Source organism: Myotis yumanensis, unplaced genomic scaffold (assembly GCF_028538775.1).
Source record: "Myotis yumanensis isolate MYYU_CA2020_CCGP unplaced genomic scaffold, mMyoYum1.0.hap1 SCAF_15, whole genome shotgun sequence".
NCBI classification, from domain to species: Eukaryota; Metazoa; Chordata; class Mammalia; order Chiroptera; family Vespertilionidae; genus Myotis; species Myotis yumanensis.
Genome location: NW_027223766.1, coordinates 16,264,179 through 16,282,216, shown reverse-complemented (window position 1 = coordinate 16,282,216; position 18,038 = coordinate 16,264,179). Strand labels below are relative to the sequence as shown.

At 44.0% G+C, this 18,038-nt stretch overlaps 1 protein-coding gene across 8 annotated transcripts in view; it reads right to left on the bottom strand.

Moving 5' to 3' along the window:
• EYA1 (EYA transcriptional coactivator and phosphatase 1) overlaps positions 1-18,038 on the bottom strand; it is a 151,088-nt gene that overhangs the window by 19,971 nt on the left and 113,079 nt on the right. For all 8 annotated transcript variants that reach the window (XM_070392137.1, XM_070392138.1, XM_070392139.1 and 5 more), the window contains 2 exons: positions 1,202-1,260; positions 936-1,096 (listed from right to left, as the gene is read on the bottom strand). In XM_070392137.1, the coding sequence (XP_070248238.1) occupies positions 936-1,096; positions 1,202-1,260 (220 nt within the window). The remainder of the gene's footprint in view (positions 1-935; positions 1,097-1,201; positions 1,261-18,038) is intronic.

Below are 18,038 nucleotides of genomic sequence, written 5' to 3'. Positions count from 1 at the left end.
TGCTGCTACTACTACCACCCTCAAGCTTTACAGTAGACCAAGTCATTTTTCACATACTAGCATTCATTTGACAAGTGTTTAGTATTGTAGGAAACATCTATTGAGTGCACATTCCTAGCATCTCTTCTTCTGGTTATAGAAGTTATCTCTTCTCTTTGGGGAGCCTACTCACACCCATTCCTCTAACCATGTAGTTGGACAGAGCCAACCCTACCCTCTGGCTCCCAGGGTAGGAGCATGACCATGGCTTGGCCAGTGAATGTCAATCTTGGAACTTTTGCTGAATCCATTGGGAAAGATATTTCTCCACCCAGTGGAAGCACTGGTTGCATATAAAGCTGGATGTACCAGTGGTCATCGTTGCCACCTTCTGGGAGGGACTGACCTAGAATGATTCCTGGAGGAAAATCTAGGCAAGAGATTCCTGATGGCATCGTTTGAGCACCTGGAGTTCGCCATGCTGGAAACCAACACCACCCCGACATTTTCATTATTGGGCCACAACATTCCCTTTTGTGCTAATGCCATTTTGAACCACAATGAAAAGATCCAAACTAATACAAGAGCACCTACTGCTCAGAGCATCTACTGGGTAGAAGGAGCTTTTTACAAGCCATCTCAAGTCATCTGGGCAAAGACTGTTAATCCCGCCTCATTGGAAGGACAACGAAATGTCACAGAGGTCAAAAAACTTACTCCAGATCACACACCTACTATTAAGTCATGGAGCCAGGACTAGACTAGACTTGCCAGGGCAGCTGGCTTTAGTCTAGTATTCCTGTCACTAAGTCACAGTGAAATAATCACAGGTCAGACAAAACTGCTCTTAAAAAAGTTATATCAAAAAATCATGACACAAAAGTTGTGTGGTGCTCTGAGAATTTTATCTAGGCTGTCTTAACTAACCCAGTGAGATACTGGTGACTGTCACTTGCCTCCAACATTATTTTTGTAGGTGTTGTAGATCTCTTTTACTCGTCGGTAGCGGAAAGCCAACTTTCTCATCCAGTCTACACCGCCGCGCACGCCGGTCGCCAAGCATAAATTAGCGCTGGTGGCTGCAGCAGGGAAGCCATCTGTTCCAAAGTTATATGTGCTATTTAGACGCAAGAAAAGCCCAAAGTTAACCAAAGCAAGTTGATCTTAATTAGCTGAGCAATTACACTATAAAATGGAGTCGATCACATTTCTACGCGCTCACCTTAGGTCTTGCCCATTATCATCTGAAGAGACATCATCTATATGAACTTGGTCACATTCCTAAAATGCAATTAAAACACTACATGTCATTTTTCAAAAAGCATTTACTTTTTTTTAAACCACAGAGTTATTTAAAAAAAAACAACCCACAACTTTAATTGGACTGTTTTCCAACTATGTCAATCAGTAGGTGGCAGTCTTGTTAAATTGGCATTTTTACCTACTTCAGGTCCTCTTCTAATAGAAGAAAAGAGCAGTGTCATTAAGGACTACTGTTATTCCGCTTCAGAAACCACATTTTTGTGTTTAGAAAGGAAAGTGATTGAAAACAATTAGCATATGTGTTCCATAAACCTCAGGTACCTGAGGACACCATGCTGCTCAGAGCTGATTCAGTCAATGCCTTCCCATAACTGAAACCAGACATTTCGGTAAATGTAACATGCTAGAAAAATTAAACCTGATGCTAACTGCCAATGAAATTATGACCTCTGATTGCTGTCGAGCCACACACCAACACAGCCTGAGGCCAGTGTGCTGAGGAGGCCAGACAAAAAAATCTGTTACTGGTTTGCCATTGATTTGAGAGATGCGAGTTTTATTCCTTCTCTCTCCCTCTTCTCTTCTCTTCTCTTCTCTTCTCTTCTCTTCTCTTCTCTTTTCTTTCTCTCTCTCTCTCTCTCTCTCTCTCTCTCTCTCTCTCTCTCCCTCCCTCCCTCCCTCCCTCTCTCCCTCCCTCTCTGTCTCTCTCTGTTTCTCTCCCCCTCCTCCCCTCTCCCTCTCTCTCTCTGTGTTTGCAAGTGTAGGAGGAAAAAAGCATGGGAGACTTCACAACCCAAATGAAAAAAATCAAATCATGCACTGTTTTTTATTTATTTTTTACTCCTATTTTTTACCATTTCACTATTATTACATACTAATTTTAAGCATTAGGTTTATGAGTTTATTATAGAATAATATTATTTGAACAGACTTGATTTTTCAGTCCCAAACCATGTGTGAACTTGTTAGAAGAGGATGCCATAATGGTGGGCTCAAGCTGTATTGGACCAAGTTCATGTTCAGGCACCTGTTAGCACATGAGCACCCTGTACCTACCCCCTGGGTCCCCACAGCCTTAGAGTTGTGGGAAGAACCGATCTCACACAACTTAAAAAAGCAGAATCCAACAAACATTTGCTGAACAAGTGAAGGCACACTAATTTGGAGACAGACAAGGTCTCCAGTCCAGAAAGAAGCAACACATCCTTGGCATGCTTTCACATTTCAGTCATGAGTCTTCTCTCTGCACTCAGGCTCCGAATACCCCAGAGGCCTTTAGTATACTTATTTCCCTAAAAGTTTTAGTTCAAAAATATTATTAAGAGAAATTTCCAGGCATACGCCCTATATTTTGAAAGTTTCTGATGAAAGGTCTGGTTACATTTCCTTAAAGAGATCATTTTATAAAATCTTAACATTCAGTTTGCAATCAAGACGGCATTCGCCAAGCACCACAGTGACAGGAGGTGTATTTTTATGTTGCCGGTTCCTTCTGAACAAATTCTCTGCTCTCCATGGATTTGTGAGGAAGGGAGCAGGAGATAGAAATGGAAGGAAACTCAAACCAGCTGTTGCTTAACAAAATTAAAACCCTGACCCCAACCTCTTCTCTAAAGCATCTATTTTCCAGGCAACCCGCTCCCAGCAAGCAGCAAGTACTAGGGAGGAAAAGACTTTGACCTTGTAACCCTCCCCTGCTCTCCCGAGGTCTATAACCTCAGATAAGAAAAAAGGAAAAGCCAGTCCAGGAGGCCTCACATGTGGACGATGAATTGCACATTTGAAGACCAGGCCATTTCTGGAAAACACGTTTGGGACCTTCTCAGACTTACTCCTTTCATGGTCTTTCTGAAGGTGAATACTAGTTGTGGGATTTTTTTGTTTTGTTTTTTTACAACATACTTATTCTGGCTTTGAAGAGATTCTAAATCATGGGTAGGAGTTTCTGCCATTCCCCTAGTCAGAAATACAGTGGTGTGTGTTTTTTTTTATGTTGTTGGTAAATAACTCTTTGGTTCGTGTACCAAAAAAAAAAAAAAAAAAAAAAAATCATACCCACAAACCGAACCAAAAAGCCATAGTAATTTTTCTCTCTTGGGATAAAGAACAGACAGGAGGAAGTCGAGCAACTACAAGAGGAAAAGAGATGTGGAGAAGAATGGATTTCAAGGAATCCAGTTGACCTACAGTTATTAGGTTGACTCTGGGCAAGGGGGGAATTCTTTGGAAAAGCGGGGTGTTAAGAGGCTTTTCTTAGACTAAAGCCCAGTAAATCCCCATTACCAACAGAGCAGTCAGTTATCTGATCATGGCTGTTAATGACTCCACTGTTGCTATTGTCCCCCCACATCCTGTGTTTGTTTTCTCCTGCGAGCTGGATTGGAGACTTTCTGTCCCCAGGCTGAGGCCTCATTTGAAGTTTTGCTCAATATCTTCCTTGGCCCTAATTAAATGTCAATGGCGCTTAGCTTTTGCCTGCAGATACCAAGCTCACTTCCCAGTGACTGGATTAACGCAGAGTTCCCTGTGGTGGCAACAAGGAAACCCCCCTTATCAGGAGACTTTGTGTAGAATGATTGCAGTGACAATCGATGGAAAAATCAAGAGCATTGTTTAAAGGGCCCAATTAGCACCCCAGGAATTAAAAACACACAGGCCACTAAAGTGTCTACGTTAACTGTGTTGCTGCTCGTTTCACTTAGGAATAGGAAAACACCATCTTGCACAGATTTCTAATCGATTAAAGTACATACTGAAGATTCACCACCTGTAAGTCTTTGTATGAGTTTACTAATAATGGTATAAATGTTTTGAGAAATAAGCTATATGTGTGTGGTTTTTAGGAAATTTTAATGAGAAACTATAATGTTACTATCTTGATGCTTACCAACTGAGAACTTTAATTCCTGAAAAAAAAAATGGAGACTATTAAGACACTGAAACGTTTCACAGCAGAGCTGCGTGATGCGGGAACTGTACTGGGTGTACCCACTCTGAGACTAGAAGCTGCAGGTCCCTATATTCTGAAATCCTCAATCTTTCTCCCTGGGGATGAAACAGCCCTGAAACTGTCTCCTGCATTTTGTTGTTGTTGTTTGTCTTCAGAGCCTAATTTTAGGTTTTCATTTCTGCTTTCTGGACTTGGTTGTTTTTTAGTTGCCAAATATGTTTTAAATCTGATAATCAGATCCCTGAGGGAGGGGAGGGGCGCAGAGGGGGCCCAGCCCACTGAAACAACAGCAGAGCTGAAAGCCCCACTGGACGGACCCAGACACAGGAGATGGGAAGGGGGGCGTCCCCTATTTCTAGGTGCTAGAATGTATTCCTAAAACCCCCACTTCTGGTGCTTCCCGCACAGAGGGCAGAACATACAGACTTCCATGGGGAAATAAGCTTCGATTCCAAAGAGACAGGATGTGCTGAAAATGGACTTTTGAAGTAAACCTCCAAAAATGTCCTGAGAGGGTTTGAAGGAGTTCAGTCACGACTGAACCCACATCCTAAGGCAGCATGCACAGGTCTAGGGGCCCCCAGGGCCAGTTGAGCATATTTTATACAATAATCTATCTTGTTGAGGCTTGAGATGCATCAAGGACCCCCAACCTGTTTCCATGTCTGGCCTGGGCCTCACTTGGGCCGAAGTAGCAATTCCCTGGACTCCTGGTAGAGTTTGCACTCAACATCCATCCCAGCTGGCTAATGGGTGCCTTAGCTTAGAAAGGTGGTCACTGATTCAAGTATCTAATTATTAAGGGGCTACTATGTTCTAGGTGCTATTCAAGATGCTAAGGACACACCATTAACAGACCAAGGTGCTTGCCATTTTGGAATTAACATTCTAATGGGACAGGCACTGCAACACAAGAAAGCATGCGAAATGTATACCATGACCGACAGTGCGAAGTGCTAAGGAGAAAAACTACAGCAGGTTAGGGAAACATGCAATGCTGCACAGGTGCCTGGGGAAAGGGCCTCGCAGGCCAAGGAAAGAGCATGTGCAAAGGCTCTGAGGCCAGGGCAGGAGGGAGGAGCAGAGGGGAGAGTGAAGAGGGGAAGCATTAAATGGCTGGCAGGGAACAGCAAGGAGCTGGCTTTGGGAGTTTTAGTAAGCGATGAGTCCCTGCACTATAGGCACCTACAGGTTAACAGAAAAGACACGTTAATTCACTGCACAGGTGACAATTCCAGGTGTGGTAAATGCTGCAAAACCTCCCGGAAACCCAAAGGAACACCCTGGTGTTGACACAGCATGTCCCAAACAGGAGGTCTGAGGCCCAGGAACAAGGATTTGGCCACAGTCACGGCAGGTGGTGACAATCAGAGAGGCTCCGTGCTGAGCTCTCCGGTGCTACGTGCACACCTCTGCTCCACAGGGCAGACCCCCGTCATCTTCAGATAAACCCCACGAGCCAATCAACCAGGGGACTGGGGTCTACTCTCGGTGGCCACCCTTTAGGGTCCACAGCCTGTTTTTCGCAGAGGAGTAAATGAATAAAATTAGCAAGCCTCGGTGAGTGCCGGTCTTCAGCTCCAGATCTAAGTGCTCATGGGTTAGAAATGCCCAAGTGGATGGGGGGTGGCGGGGGAGGAGTGGGAATGGCCAACACGTGGAGCAGCCGAACACCAGCTTCGGTGCTGGGAGTGGGAAGAAAGCCGCCATGCGCAAAGGCACACTCGCTCTCAGAACTCTGGGTGTGCTGTTATTCTGCCTTTTTGGTCGTGTCTGTCATTATTCTTGGCACTGCCACCCAAGCTGACCTTCTTCTGATCCATCATCATCTCTGGCCTTCCAGGGCCGGGCCACAGACATGCTCTCCGGGACCAAGCCCCAGGAGTCACTCCGATTTTGTTCAGGGCTCATATGCAAAATATTAAGTTATGGCTGAATTTTTCTGCAAATATTTATTCTGCTTTGATACCGTCGTGGTTGTACTTTTCCCCCCAAGACTTTCACTTGTGCCATAATGATGTAAAAATACACCCTACCATTCAAGTTAGTTTAGGAAAGTTAATAAAAGGAATGAAGACCGTCACAATGGGTCTTGCGTCTGTGCCAAGCACAGTGACGGAACAGCCAGCACGCTGGGGCGCTGCAGCCCCGAACACGACACTAGAAACATAAACTCCACGTAAACTTGGAGTCTCTGAATAAACAGAGACTCCACGAAGACGTTGAGGTTGGCTGCATGTTATGAAAGGGAACAATATGAAAATGTTACCACCACGACTTGGGAGAAGTTGAAGTATACAAGCCCGAATTCTGCTGACCGGGGCTCTATTTGCTCCCTTCCCCAAATGGACCAGGAGGAAGTTAACAGCATTCTGCCAGCTAATTGTTTCAACGCCTCCCTTTACAAAGTAAAAAACGGGAGGAGAAAGGAGTGGCCAGAGGACGAGCTATTTCCTTGTGTCCCTACACCAGTGTGTCTGCTGAGACAGCCGGGAGGGCATGAGGATGGGTCCCTGTCCCTTCCTTTCAGTCATCGAGCAATTAGCTCCCCTGCTCTGACCTCCCCACTGAACACTACAGGTACGTGCTGGAGACCTTCGACATCTACAAGTTCCTGGAAATAAGTTTTCCTTTTGTTTCTAAACAAACAAACAAAAAGGTGAGACAGACTGCAGGAGTATTTCTAGTACGTTAGAGGCAAACTCACACAATTTGCAGGAAAGCTGACAAGTGGTCGGCAATGCTCGAAAAGGAAAAGGGGGGAACATTCCCTTGCGGATCTGCCCACACTCCCCTCTTTCTCACAGAAAATCAAAACTGTCCAGATGGCCTTCCAGGTGACCAGGACGGGAGTGGCAGAGGGTTGAGAGGAGTGATGTCCACAGTAGCTTTTGGAAATAACTCCTGACTCCCCCTAGATATTTTCATAACTTCTTTGGAAAAATAAGGTAAAATGGGTCATCCCTAGAGATTCCCTGTGATGCAGAAATTCTATGTCGGGGCCACGGGTAGTCCAGAATCAAGCCCGTTGGTGGGAAAGATGTGAAGAATCCCACTTCAAATTCACCGACAATCAGATTCCGCACGTCAGTCTCTGTGGTTAAGAAATCCTGTCCACGAGTCAGTACATCTGCAGAAACCAGGTTTTTCCTTGCGGATTTCTCCCTGCACAGCGCAGACTGTTCAATCAACGCACTGTGTGTGTATACGTTACTGATGTGCAACAATGTCATTCCAGTGTGCTTTCTACAGCTGGGCCCCGGCCCTCACTCCGACAGACGTCACAAAGAGCGTTGGCACTGCTGTGCCCTAGTGCCCTTCCAGGAGCGGCTGCAAGCGCTGGGCTGGGCTGGCAGCCCTCCTGCCCGTCTGGGGTGCATCTCAAAACCTTCTGATGGCCCTCGCTTTCCCACCGCACACTTCCTTGCAGAAGAAAGGGCGCAGGTTTCCCATGGCTAAAGCACAGGAGTTGAACAAAGGAGGTTTTGAAATCTGCCTCATTACTTCTGACAATTTGGGGAAATGCGAGTTGAGGGATTAAAACATACCTGGTCACATTTAAATTCCCACTCGACACCATCTACTCGGCGTAGCATCGACATAGCATGGGCACTAACATGCGTTGTGAGCCAATATTTAAACATCCCAATCTGTTCTGATTGGATGACACAACTATAGAAACCAATGGGGGGGGGGGGATTTTCAAATCTTAGAAACTGATAAGAGGAGTTTTAATGTCTATTTTTGCGATTTGGTAATAAGATGCAGTTTGTGAAGACAAACACTGCTTTTAATTATTGTTTCTTACTTAGAAAGCAGTATTTTAATATCCTGTAGGGCTTACCTGAATGAGAGAGTTTACTAGAATTATGTTTACATTAGCCAGACCTAGTGATTATACTCGAAATGCAAGATTTGAATAACAGTAGTTTCAACAAAGGTAAGAGATTAGCTATTTCAATATGATTCTATGTAGATGGATGTTCACAAAAGTTAGAGAATAAAATCTTTACTGCAGGTACGTGAAGATGGCATATTAAGGCAAAAGGTAAGTCGAAGTGCTTAAGCTATGTATTCATCTGTACAGGAAGTTAGGGTAAATGTTTAAGATCACTAAATGAAACAACACTCAAGCTTATTGTTAATGGTAATTAAAGAAAAGATGAAAACATGCTTTTAACATTTTAGTATTTTCTTCTAATACCAATTCCCGTTAAAATCTGCCCATTGAAAATAAGATGTCATGATAACATCACCTGAGCGTGTCGCTCAAAGAAATCCGAAGGAATTACATGAAGACGATTCCTCTTAGCCAGCAGCACAGAGTTAATAAATCTATGTCAGTGCCACTCTGCCCGGAGTTCCTTCCTTCTCACCACCAGTACCTTCTCTACCATGTGATTACATGAAATACATTTGTCTTTATTCACACTCTGAACCTTCGGGTGAGGAAAAGAAAGCCTTACTAAAAAATCCAGAAAGAACTGAAAATAAGCTTTCAAAACCAAACGGGCTTACTCAAAAACGGCTCACTATTGTGTCTCTAAAAGCAATGGATTAATTTCAGTGACAATTATGGCATATATTAAATTTGATCTAATGATACCAACACATAATTTACTTAAAAAAACGTTAAATATCCAGCGAATACCTGGTATCTAATGCTACTAGGTCCATTTTTACTGTGTGTTATGTTTTGTGCAATAACAGCGCATGCTGTTTCAGTGTGTTCTTAAGCCCCACCCACATGTTATGGCCAAAGACAGAGCCTCACTTATGGCTCAGCTCGTATCAGAAGATTTAGCTCTTTACAAATTTGTATAGGAATGAATGAAAATGTCCCATACCTTCAACTACAAATTAAGGGCCATACATGAGTGTTTGTAATATGCCAAATTATAGTGTACAGGTTTATAATAAAAAATATCAAATTTTTTATTGTGTCATATAATATAAAACAAAGTATGAAGAGGAAATATTAAAGGCTGACTATATAAAAAATAACCTAGAACCTTAAAAAAAATTAAAGACAACTCAGCATATAGCAAATATAAATGTAGAGTCAGGACTACTCTTAAGAATAAACCTTTGATTTACGCTGAGGGATTTCTCAGTCTTCAATGGGTTTGCTCAGACTTTTGCAAACATCATTTGTCACCGGCAAGAGTGTTCTTTGTAACTCCTGTCATCTTTCTTTTAGATCTATTATTCCTGCTGAGCGTACCTACGTAGAAGAATCTTTCATCGTGACACCAACTCTACTCTTGCTGTGAGTAATCACAGTCTCATAAAAATCATTCTTTTTATCGCAAACTTGCCGCCAGAAGCAAGGAGAAGTACCCAGACCAGGAACTCTTTTATCCTTGTCTGCAATGCTTTCCCTTTAACCCTCCTTTGAAGAAAACCAAATAATGTACTAACTTGGAAAAAATGAATCATGTACTAATTTATTCACAAAGTGTTTAACTACAAGTTTCAACTTACATGGAATATTTCTGTTTTGATCACATATAAAACAATGAACTAATGCTATAATATGACTATGTCGTATTTTAAGAAAGTTGTTGTTTTTCTGGAGCAATTTTTCACTCTAAAATTAAATGTTTGCAACAAATAAAGAGGTTTCAGTTCATGACCATTCCATGTCTATTGATTCATCTTTATTTAACTGCAAACTGTATGTCAATACAATTTTTAAAGAAATATTTGAATGTATTTGGCTTTAGGTTTTAAGTGACTTTTATACATGGGGGAAGGAGTGAAATTTGAAAGTTTGGAAAAGATTATCAATTTTAGTTAACTTATAGCATACAGCCAGATAATTTTTATAATAATAAATACTCAATTTCGTATTAAAGAATGTGTAGCTCAGAATAACATCCTTAGTTGGGAAGTTAATAAGAGCCCTCCCAGCCGATTTCCTCTGCCACATAATCATTATTGACTCCGGAGAGAAAAGTATGCAGGACCGGACATTGGCCCTTAAAAAAAAAGGTCCCCCTTGAGCTGCAGGAAGGTTCCATCATCACCTCCCTCACTGTCAGCTCTCTGGGGAGAGGGGGCCTCCGCGGGGCACTTCCTTACTGAAAAAGTTCCCTCTCTTCCCAGCATCAGTGGGTCTGAAATTCCAGCCCCTGAAGTCATTCCTTTTGAATCGTCTTTTATAAGACAAAGACTTCAGGTAACGGACATTAGTTAAGCCCCTTAACTTTGGTGTGAACTGTCCTATCTGATAAGTTTCCCCCAGCACAGGGAGCTCTGGGGTACCCCAAACCCTGGGGTGTCAACAGAGGAGGAGGAGGAGGAGGAGGTGCCTGAAAGGAAAACTAAGAAAAACTTTTTTCCACACTCATATTCTCATTCCCTAGAAAACAACCTCTTTTCCCATTATGTCATTTTTAAAGCTACAAATAGGGGCCGTGCATTATTAAAAGATAATATAGACGAGCCCTGGCCAATGTGACTCAGTTGGTTGGAGCATCATACCTGGCACTGAAGGGTCATGGGTTCAATTCCTGGTTGTTTTGGTAATTTATATTACTATTCAGGAAAATGCTATATTATATACCACCAATATGGCGTTAATAGTATATATATTATATATTAACTGTGGAAATACCTCTAGAAAACAAAAAGGACATGCATTCTGTATTCTTTCATTCATTTGTCATGTGTTCAACTAATGAAAGGCCACCTACTCACACGCCAGGCACCCAGCACACAAAAATAAATGAGGGCAGATATTTCCACGAGGCTTCATAAATGTGGGGAAGAGCTGGAGAGAGAGGGGACAGGGGAGCATCATAATTTTCTCTCGGGAAGGAACAGAATCTCTTACAAATGAAATGGAAATGGAATGCATCACATGTCTAGTCCTTGTTTCCATCCATCCTGTGCATCACCTCATTCAGATACGTTTTTCTCAAAGTGGGTTTTGCTCCACCAGGAAATACAATTTCCAATGTCTGGAGTACAAGCTTCTTAGGAGCCGGTGATACATATCACTTCTGTTTCTATGTCTGCCTTTCAACCAGAAGGTATTCAATAGATGCCTTAGAAAAATTACATCGCAAAGACTATTTTCCAATGCCATTGAGCCTTGACCTTGCCTCTCCAGTGCCCTGACTGTCTTTCTATCTCGCACACCCACTGCCAATTGCATGCCCCTGCTAGGCCGGTCTCAGTCAGCCTGGCCTCCACTCCCTCTTTCATAAGGTGATAGTTTATCTACTGCTAGCTGGGTGCCTCTCTCTCCTCTCTCTCCTGTCAAAGCAATGTCCCCTGTTACCCTTCTATTGCTTTCTTTTCTTAGTCCCTGATGTACGCCTGTCACCCACTGTCTGAATGACAGTAGCAACAACTATTGAGAGCCTGCTATGTGTCAGGCACGGTGCCAGGTGTATTACATGTTATTTCCAATCCTCCCCAAAACTCTACATTTGCTGGAGGGGGAAACGAAAACATAGAGATAACTTCTGTGGATCCCATCACGTAGTAAACTCTGTGAAGGAAGAGAGAACTTCTCATGTGTCTTTTTCTCCCTCTTTATTTTCTAAATCGGATTCTATTTCTTCTTATTTATTTTCTATGTGGGCCGAGCACGTAGACGATACTGAATGAAGGCTTCCAGACAGTCTGATAGCCAGGATTTAGTCATGAAAGACTCAGTGACCCAATCAGACATTAACTGATAATGTTACTGCATTATGTCACTGAAGTGTTAACTACTTCTAGTTTTATAAAAGTACATTTATTTTGTCTGATTATAAAATGAAACATACTCATGTAAAAAATGCATGCAAAACAGAAAAATACATAAACTTCCATTGCCTCCCTCAGCAGTAACCACTGTTCACATTCTTCCGCCGTCCTTCCTGTCTCCCTATTAACTCATTATCCAAAGTCTCTCACGTTCTTCACAGAGCTTACATGCTAGTAGGAGATACACACCACAGGCAGGTAAAAGCCAGATACGTGTTTTGTAGCTACTTTCCCCTCCATTCAATAGGTAATAAACATCTTTTTATATCAATTAATCATCTATAACATCTTTTAAAAAAATCTTCACCCAAAAACATGCTTTCATTGATTTTAGAGACAGAGGAAGGAAGAGGGGGAGAGAGAGAGAAACATCAATCAGTCGCCTCCTATATGAATCCCCACAGGGGATAGAACCCACAATCTGGGTATGTGCCCTGATCAGGAATCGAACCCATGACCCTTCAGTGCATGGGATGATGCTCCAACCAACTGAGCCACACTGGCCAGGGCTCATCTATATTCTCTTTTAAGTTGCCATATACTATTCCATTTTATGCATCTTTCAAATTTCTTTTGACCAAGCAGTGGCTGACAGTTTCCAAGTTTCCTTGGATGATGAACTTCAGTAGAGCAACAACGATCCATCCTCCTCCAACTCCATCGGCAGCACCTAAAAGAACACTGGACGCACAGCCCCGTCTCTGCTTCGTGAGTGTTCTGGTGAGTGACCCCTGGGATGCACCTGTGTGGATGTGTCTGTGACACTCTTTACCTTCTTCGGCTACATTAAATTTTCCTTAGCCAATTTTTTAATCACTTAGATCGTTGAGCCTTGTTCATTTCATACTATCTGCTTAGAACTCTCTCCTCTACAGCCCGGCCCACAAGCCCTGCTGGCTGTCAGTCCCCCAATGGCCGTCTCCGGGTCGCCCGCATCTCTCTGAGGTCTCCTACGTATGCTGAGCTTATGCCATTCCAAGCTCCCTGAGAACAGGATCATCGTTTTGCTTACTATCATTTTTACAAAATTCCTCTGTTTCTGATCTCAATTTTTAAATTTTCTCTTGGATTATGGAAAAGCCCTTGTCGATTTCCACAGGGTCAGGACCAGTTATGAGGAGTGACTGAATAGCTTTGTGATTGTAATTAAAGTGAATTATTCATTTTTGCCACTTAGAATTTAAATAATTTCCCGTCTCTTTTAAAGCAAATGTTAGAATGACTACTTTAAAAAGAAAAAATATTCTTATTTCACTACACCTCTACAAAATCTTGTCACCCACATGCTGATAAACACTATGCTTCAATTGTGAATTTTCCAAGCTACTCCTTTTTCTGCTTAGCAGTAACATCTTAGCCACAAGCCTAGTAGGATTGCATGCCTATGTGCTTAAAACAAACAATTCCCACCTATCGAAGCGGATGACATCTCGGACATAAGAGCTCCGTTTAACTTTCCGACAAAATGCGGATACTGGAAGGTAATTCTCAGGCAGTTATTTCTGAAGAGGCAAGCGGATGTACAAAGTCACGTCCACCAAATCCAGCATCCTCTTCCCCTGCCCGCCCTCCACCTGCCTGACCAAGGAGCAGCCCACGGTCAGCAGCAAGGACCCAGGCCCGAGAGCGTTTCCTTAGCACAGTGATGGCGAACCTTTTGAGCTCGGCGTGTCAGCATTTTGAAAAACCCTAACTTAACTCTGGTGCCATGTCACATATAGAAATTTTTGATATTTGCAACCATAGTAAAACAAAGACTTATATTTTTGATATTTATTTTATACATTTAAATGCCATTTAACAAAGAAAAATCAACCAAAAAATGAATTCGCGTGTCACCTCTGACACACATGTCATAGGTTCGCCATCACTGCCTTAGCAGGTCCCTTAGCACGCGGACCGGAGCTTCGCCCAGATAGAGGCTCCATTGTGGCCGCGGAAACCGAGTGTCTCCAGGGGTTGCAACTTAAACACTTCGAGGGAAGTTGAAGCAACAGGCTTTCTCTTGCATGGGGCACTTTAAAAGAAGAATTCCTTTCTCGACTAAGCAAACTTCCTAGGAAGGTAATCTGGCTGGACAAAGTAGCGACTCTCCCAGATCCAAGATTAGCCAGCACCTGTCAAAATCAAGACTTTGAACAAAAGGTCTGTCATCTGCGACACCCGAAGGTCAGTTTCACGGGATTTTAAAATAAACGGACAGCTACCCAGCCAACTGTGTGGACGCTGCCGGCGCATTTGCATTCGAGGCTGCGAGGGGAAGGCGCTCCGGTTCAGTGAGGCTCACCAAGGGGCCGGCGCTGGGCCGGGCTCCACACCCCCGTCCCTCCTCCGTGTCCTCAGTGTCCCCGTGGGTCCCTGAGGCTGGTTAGCGGTGGCTGTGAGAAGGTCACTCATCATCAGAGTGAGGACTGACCTCGCTCACCCATCCCTGAAGCCTTCACTCTTTGCTGAGACCACACCACCTCCCGCTGCTTCACCCTCAGAATCAAGAGACCTGCAAAACCGGGAAGGCAGTTTCCGCGCAGGCTCACGATCAGTTTGCCAGAATGACCCCCTTCGCTCTACGTGAGTCACTGACTTTTCCCAATCTGGAAATTTCAATATATATTTGTGTGTTTCCAAAGGAAAATTTCACAAAGGGACTCCTGCTCTGAACTCTCTTTTCTTTTTCATTCAATACATTCTTCCCGGGAACCTTAACTAATTTCATGTTCAATTCTTCAAGTTCAATTCTCTTTCCTGAGCTTCAGGCCTGCACGCACAATGCACGTTAGCGTCTACCTATAGGTCCAACATGGACTTCAGATTCTACATCTCAAAACCCAATTTAGCATCTTCCTTCCAAAGCCAGCCAGTTTTCCTGTTTTTTTTTTTTTTCATGGTTACCTTATTGCTTAAGCCAGAAACTCAGACTCTCACTTCCCTCTCCCCTGCGTGGAGTGTATTTCCCAATCCTTCAGAGACTTTCTTAATGGCTTTCACATCTGGCCCTGCACTCTGTCCCCACAAACAAACCCCGTGATCTCTCACCCAGATTATCGTCACCTCTGACGTCACGACGCAGCTCATCTCCATCGTGGAGGGCTGACCCTGCCTTCGGTGTGAAATCTGACTTCTTTAGCCGAAGAGCAAAGCCGTCCCTGGCCTGGCTCCTCTCCCTTCCCCATCTCACAACCGCTCCACGTGGGCTCTGTGCTGACAGCTGCTCAAACTCTGTTCTGGAATGTCACGCGCTCCGCTGCCACTTCCTTGCAAAGCCATCGGGTGAGCCACCTGCCTTTAGACCCACTGCCGTCCTGTGCGTCCCCATCACGGGGCTGGTGCACTGCGACACAACTGTCCTGCTTCTCTGTCTCCATCGGGGCCCGGGCTCCTGGAGGGCCGCGGATATATTTCGCCTCCTCCATGCCCAGCACAGAGTCCCAAATGGCGCGCACACGCACACTGACAGCACGGGAGCTCCTCTCCTGGAATGCGGGGGCTGCTGGGATGCCATTTCTGTCTGTTCAAGGGCAGGGATTTATAGTCACACATCTGTCTGTCCACTGTCCGCCTGCCGGCCTATCTGTTTACCTGCCTACCTATCTCTCAACTTCTTCAAAAGTGAACTTAGGCTGCTTGAGTAGCTGCTGTTGGTTAGACACAGAGGGCAACAAAGCTTTGAAAGACCCCATCAGTGCAAACGCCGGTGGTGGGCTCTGCTGTGCCACATCAGCGTGTGACACCACAAGTGCCACTGCGTCCTCTCCGTGGCTCAGGAGGACCAGCTGGTGTGTGAGCAGCTAGAGAAGTTCGGTGTCAGGGCGGTGACATCTGGGATAGGAAGCCCTTGTTCCCAGCTGAGCTTTACTGTGACCTAACCGGTGGCTTTGGGCAGAAACCACTTCCCTTCAAGGTCCCCCATGTGCGACCTGGAGACGTTAAGGCTGGGAGCACAGCCGGCAGGGACTCACGGCCCATGTGTTTGTTGTTGTTGCCAATCCTCACTGAGGATATTGTTCCATTGATTTTTAGAGAGAGTGAAAGGGAGGGAGAGGGAGAGAGAGAGAGAGAGAGGGAGAGGGAGAGAGAGAGAGAGAGAGAGAGAGAGAGAGAGAGAGAGGGACATCAATGTGAGAGAGACACATCGATTGGTTGCAGGCACCCTAACCAGGGCTGGGGATCCAGCCTGCAACCCAGGTATGTGCCCTTGACTGGCATCAAACCCACAGGACCCTTCAGTACTGGGGCCACCGCTCTATCCTCTGAGCCAAACCAGCTAGGGCAAAGCTGGTGTTTTCTGCCTGACCTGAGAATTGCTTCCCTGAAGCCTGATGCCTTTCTGCCGCCTGAGCCGGCCGCCTGGCTGCACTCAGGGCGGGGGCTCTGCTCCTCACCACACACGCACCAGCAAGATCCACGAGCCCTCCTTCAAAACACGAGGCCAGGATGGCACAAGGAGAGAAAGCTCGGCACAACCTGAGAAACACGTGTCTTTTTAACTTGAAGCCAACATCCTCATTTCCCAGGAAGGGACAGCATCGAGGAGAGATGGGAGCCAGATACGGGAGCTCTTAACTGTCCACAGTGAGCCTCCCCTCGAGAAACTGGGAGGGGCAGAGGCGAGAGTGAGGAAAGAGCGAGAGGCCCCGGGCATGCCTGGGACCCTCTGCACTTGTGACTGAACCCGGCTGACTTAATTGTGTTTTGTGCTGGGATTTCTGTTGGAAGGCTACAGGGTGATTTGGGCAGCAAAGCCCTTATTGTCTCCTACCCTTCATCCTCTGTCCCCCTCCCTTCTCCCCCTCCCCCATTATCACCATCTCACACCAGAGTGGGGACATTTGCTATAGTCAATGAACCTGCACTGACACATCATCGTCACCCAAAGTCCGTGGTCTACACGAGGGTTCACTCTTGCTGCCCTACACTCTGTGGGTACCACAGCATCGTACAGAGTAGTTTCCCTTCCCTAAAAGTCCTCTGTGCTACTCATCCTATGCATCCCTCCCTCCCCATCACCCCTGGCAACCACTGACCTTTTTACTGGGTCCATAGCTTTACCTTTTCCAGAACGTCATATAATTGGAATCATACAGTTTGTATTTTCAGATAATCTGCCATAAATTTCAACACTAAGGCTATGCTGAAGGGTACAGTCTATTTTAGAACTTGAACTGTGAATATTTTCCATATATTTAATAAATTGTCTTAAACTTTTCTCAATAAAGATGTACTTAATATGTTTCATTATTAATTTATTTGTGGATCTTTAAACTATTTCTATATTTTAATGGTAAAAATCACCTTTTGGAAGATACAGTGTGGGCCTGAGTGGACTTCAAGAAAGTATTGGACCTGAGTTAGAATCTGCCACTGAGTAGCCATGTGACCTTAGGCAAGCTCTTGTCTTAACCACCCTAAGCTTCACTTGGCTCCTCCATAAAATGGAGGTAATAATGGTGCTTTTATCATAGAAATATCAGGGGATTAAGTGGAATGATGTATGTAGAGCACTTAGGACAAGTGTTCAGTGAATGCTTATTACTCTTGTATAAATTATCTGTCTACAACACTCTTTTCTAGAACATAAGCTAAAAGTGGAATTACTCAGTAAAAGGATCAGACATTAAGGTACTGAATACATATTATCAAACTGCTTTTCTGAAATCTTGTGTCAATCCATATCCTTATCAGCAGTGTACACAGTGTTCATCTGACTGCATTGTAGACCGTATTCCTGATTTTAAATCTTTCCAATGTGATGTCCAAGAGGCGGACTACTTACTCTTTGACATTTCAATTACTAGAAGTGAAATCCAACACTTTTCATTTCTTTATGCTGACAATTTGAATGCTTTTCTCTTGTGATTTGTTCATATCCTTTCTCATGTCTGCTACTTATATGAGTTGCTACTCATCTTTTTTAATTTTGTTTTTATTTTGTAGTTACTGCTATTTAAAATTATAATTTAATTAAAAGTTTATATGTATGGCTATAATAAAAGAAGACTCTTAATTTTTAAATTTAATTAAATAATCTTTAATTTTTCTGAAGCCTATTATATATTCTAAGGCTATTGTAATAGACTCTTTTTTAGTT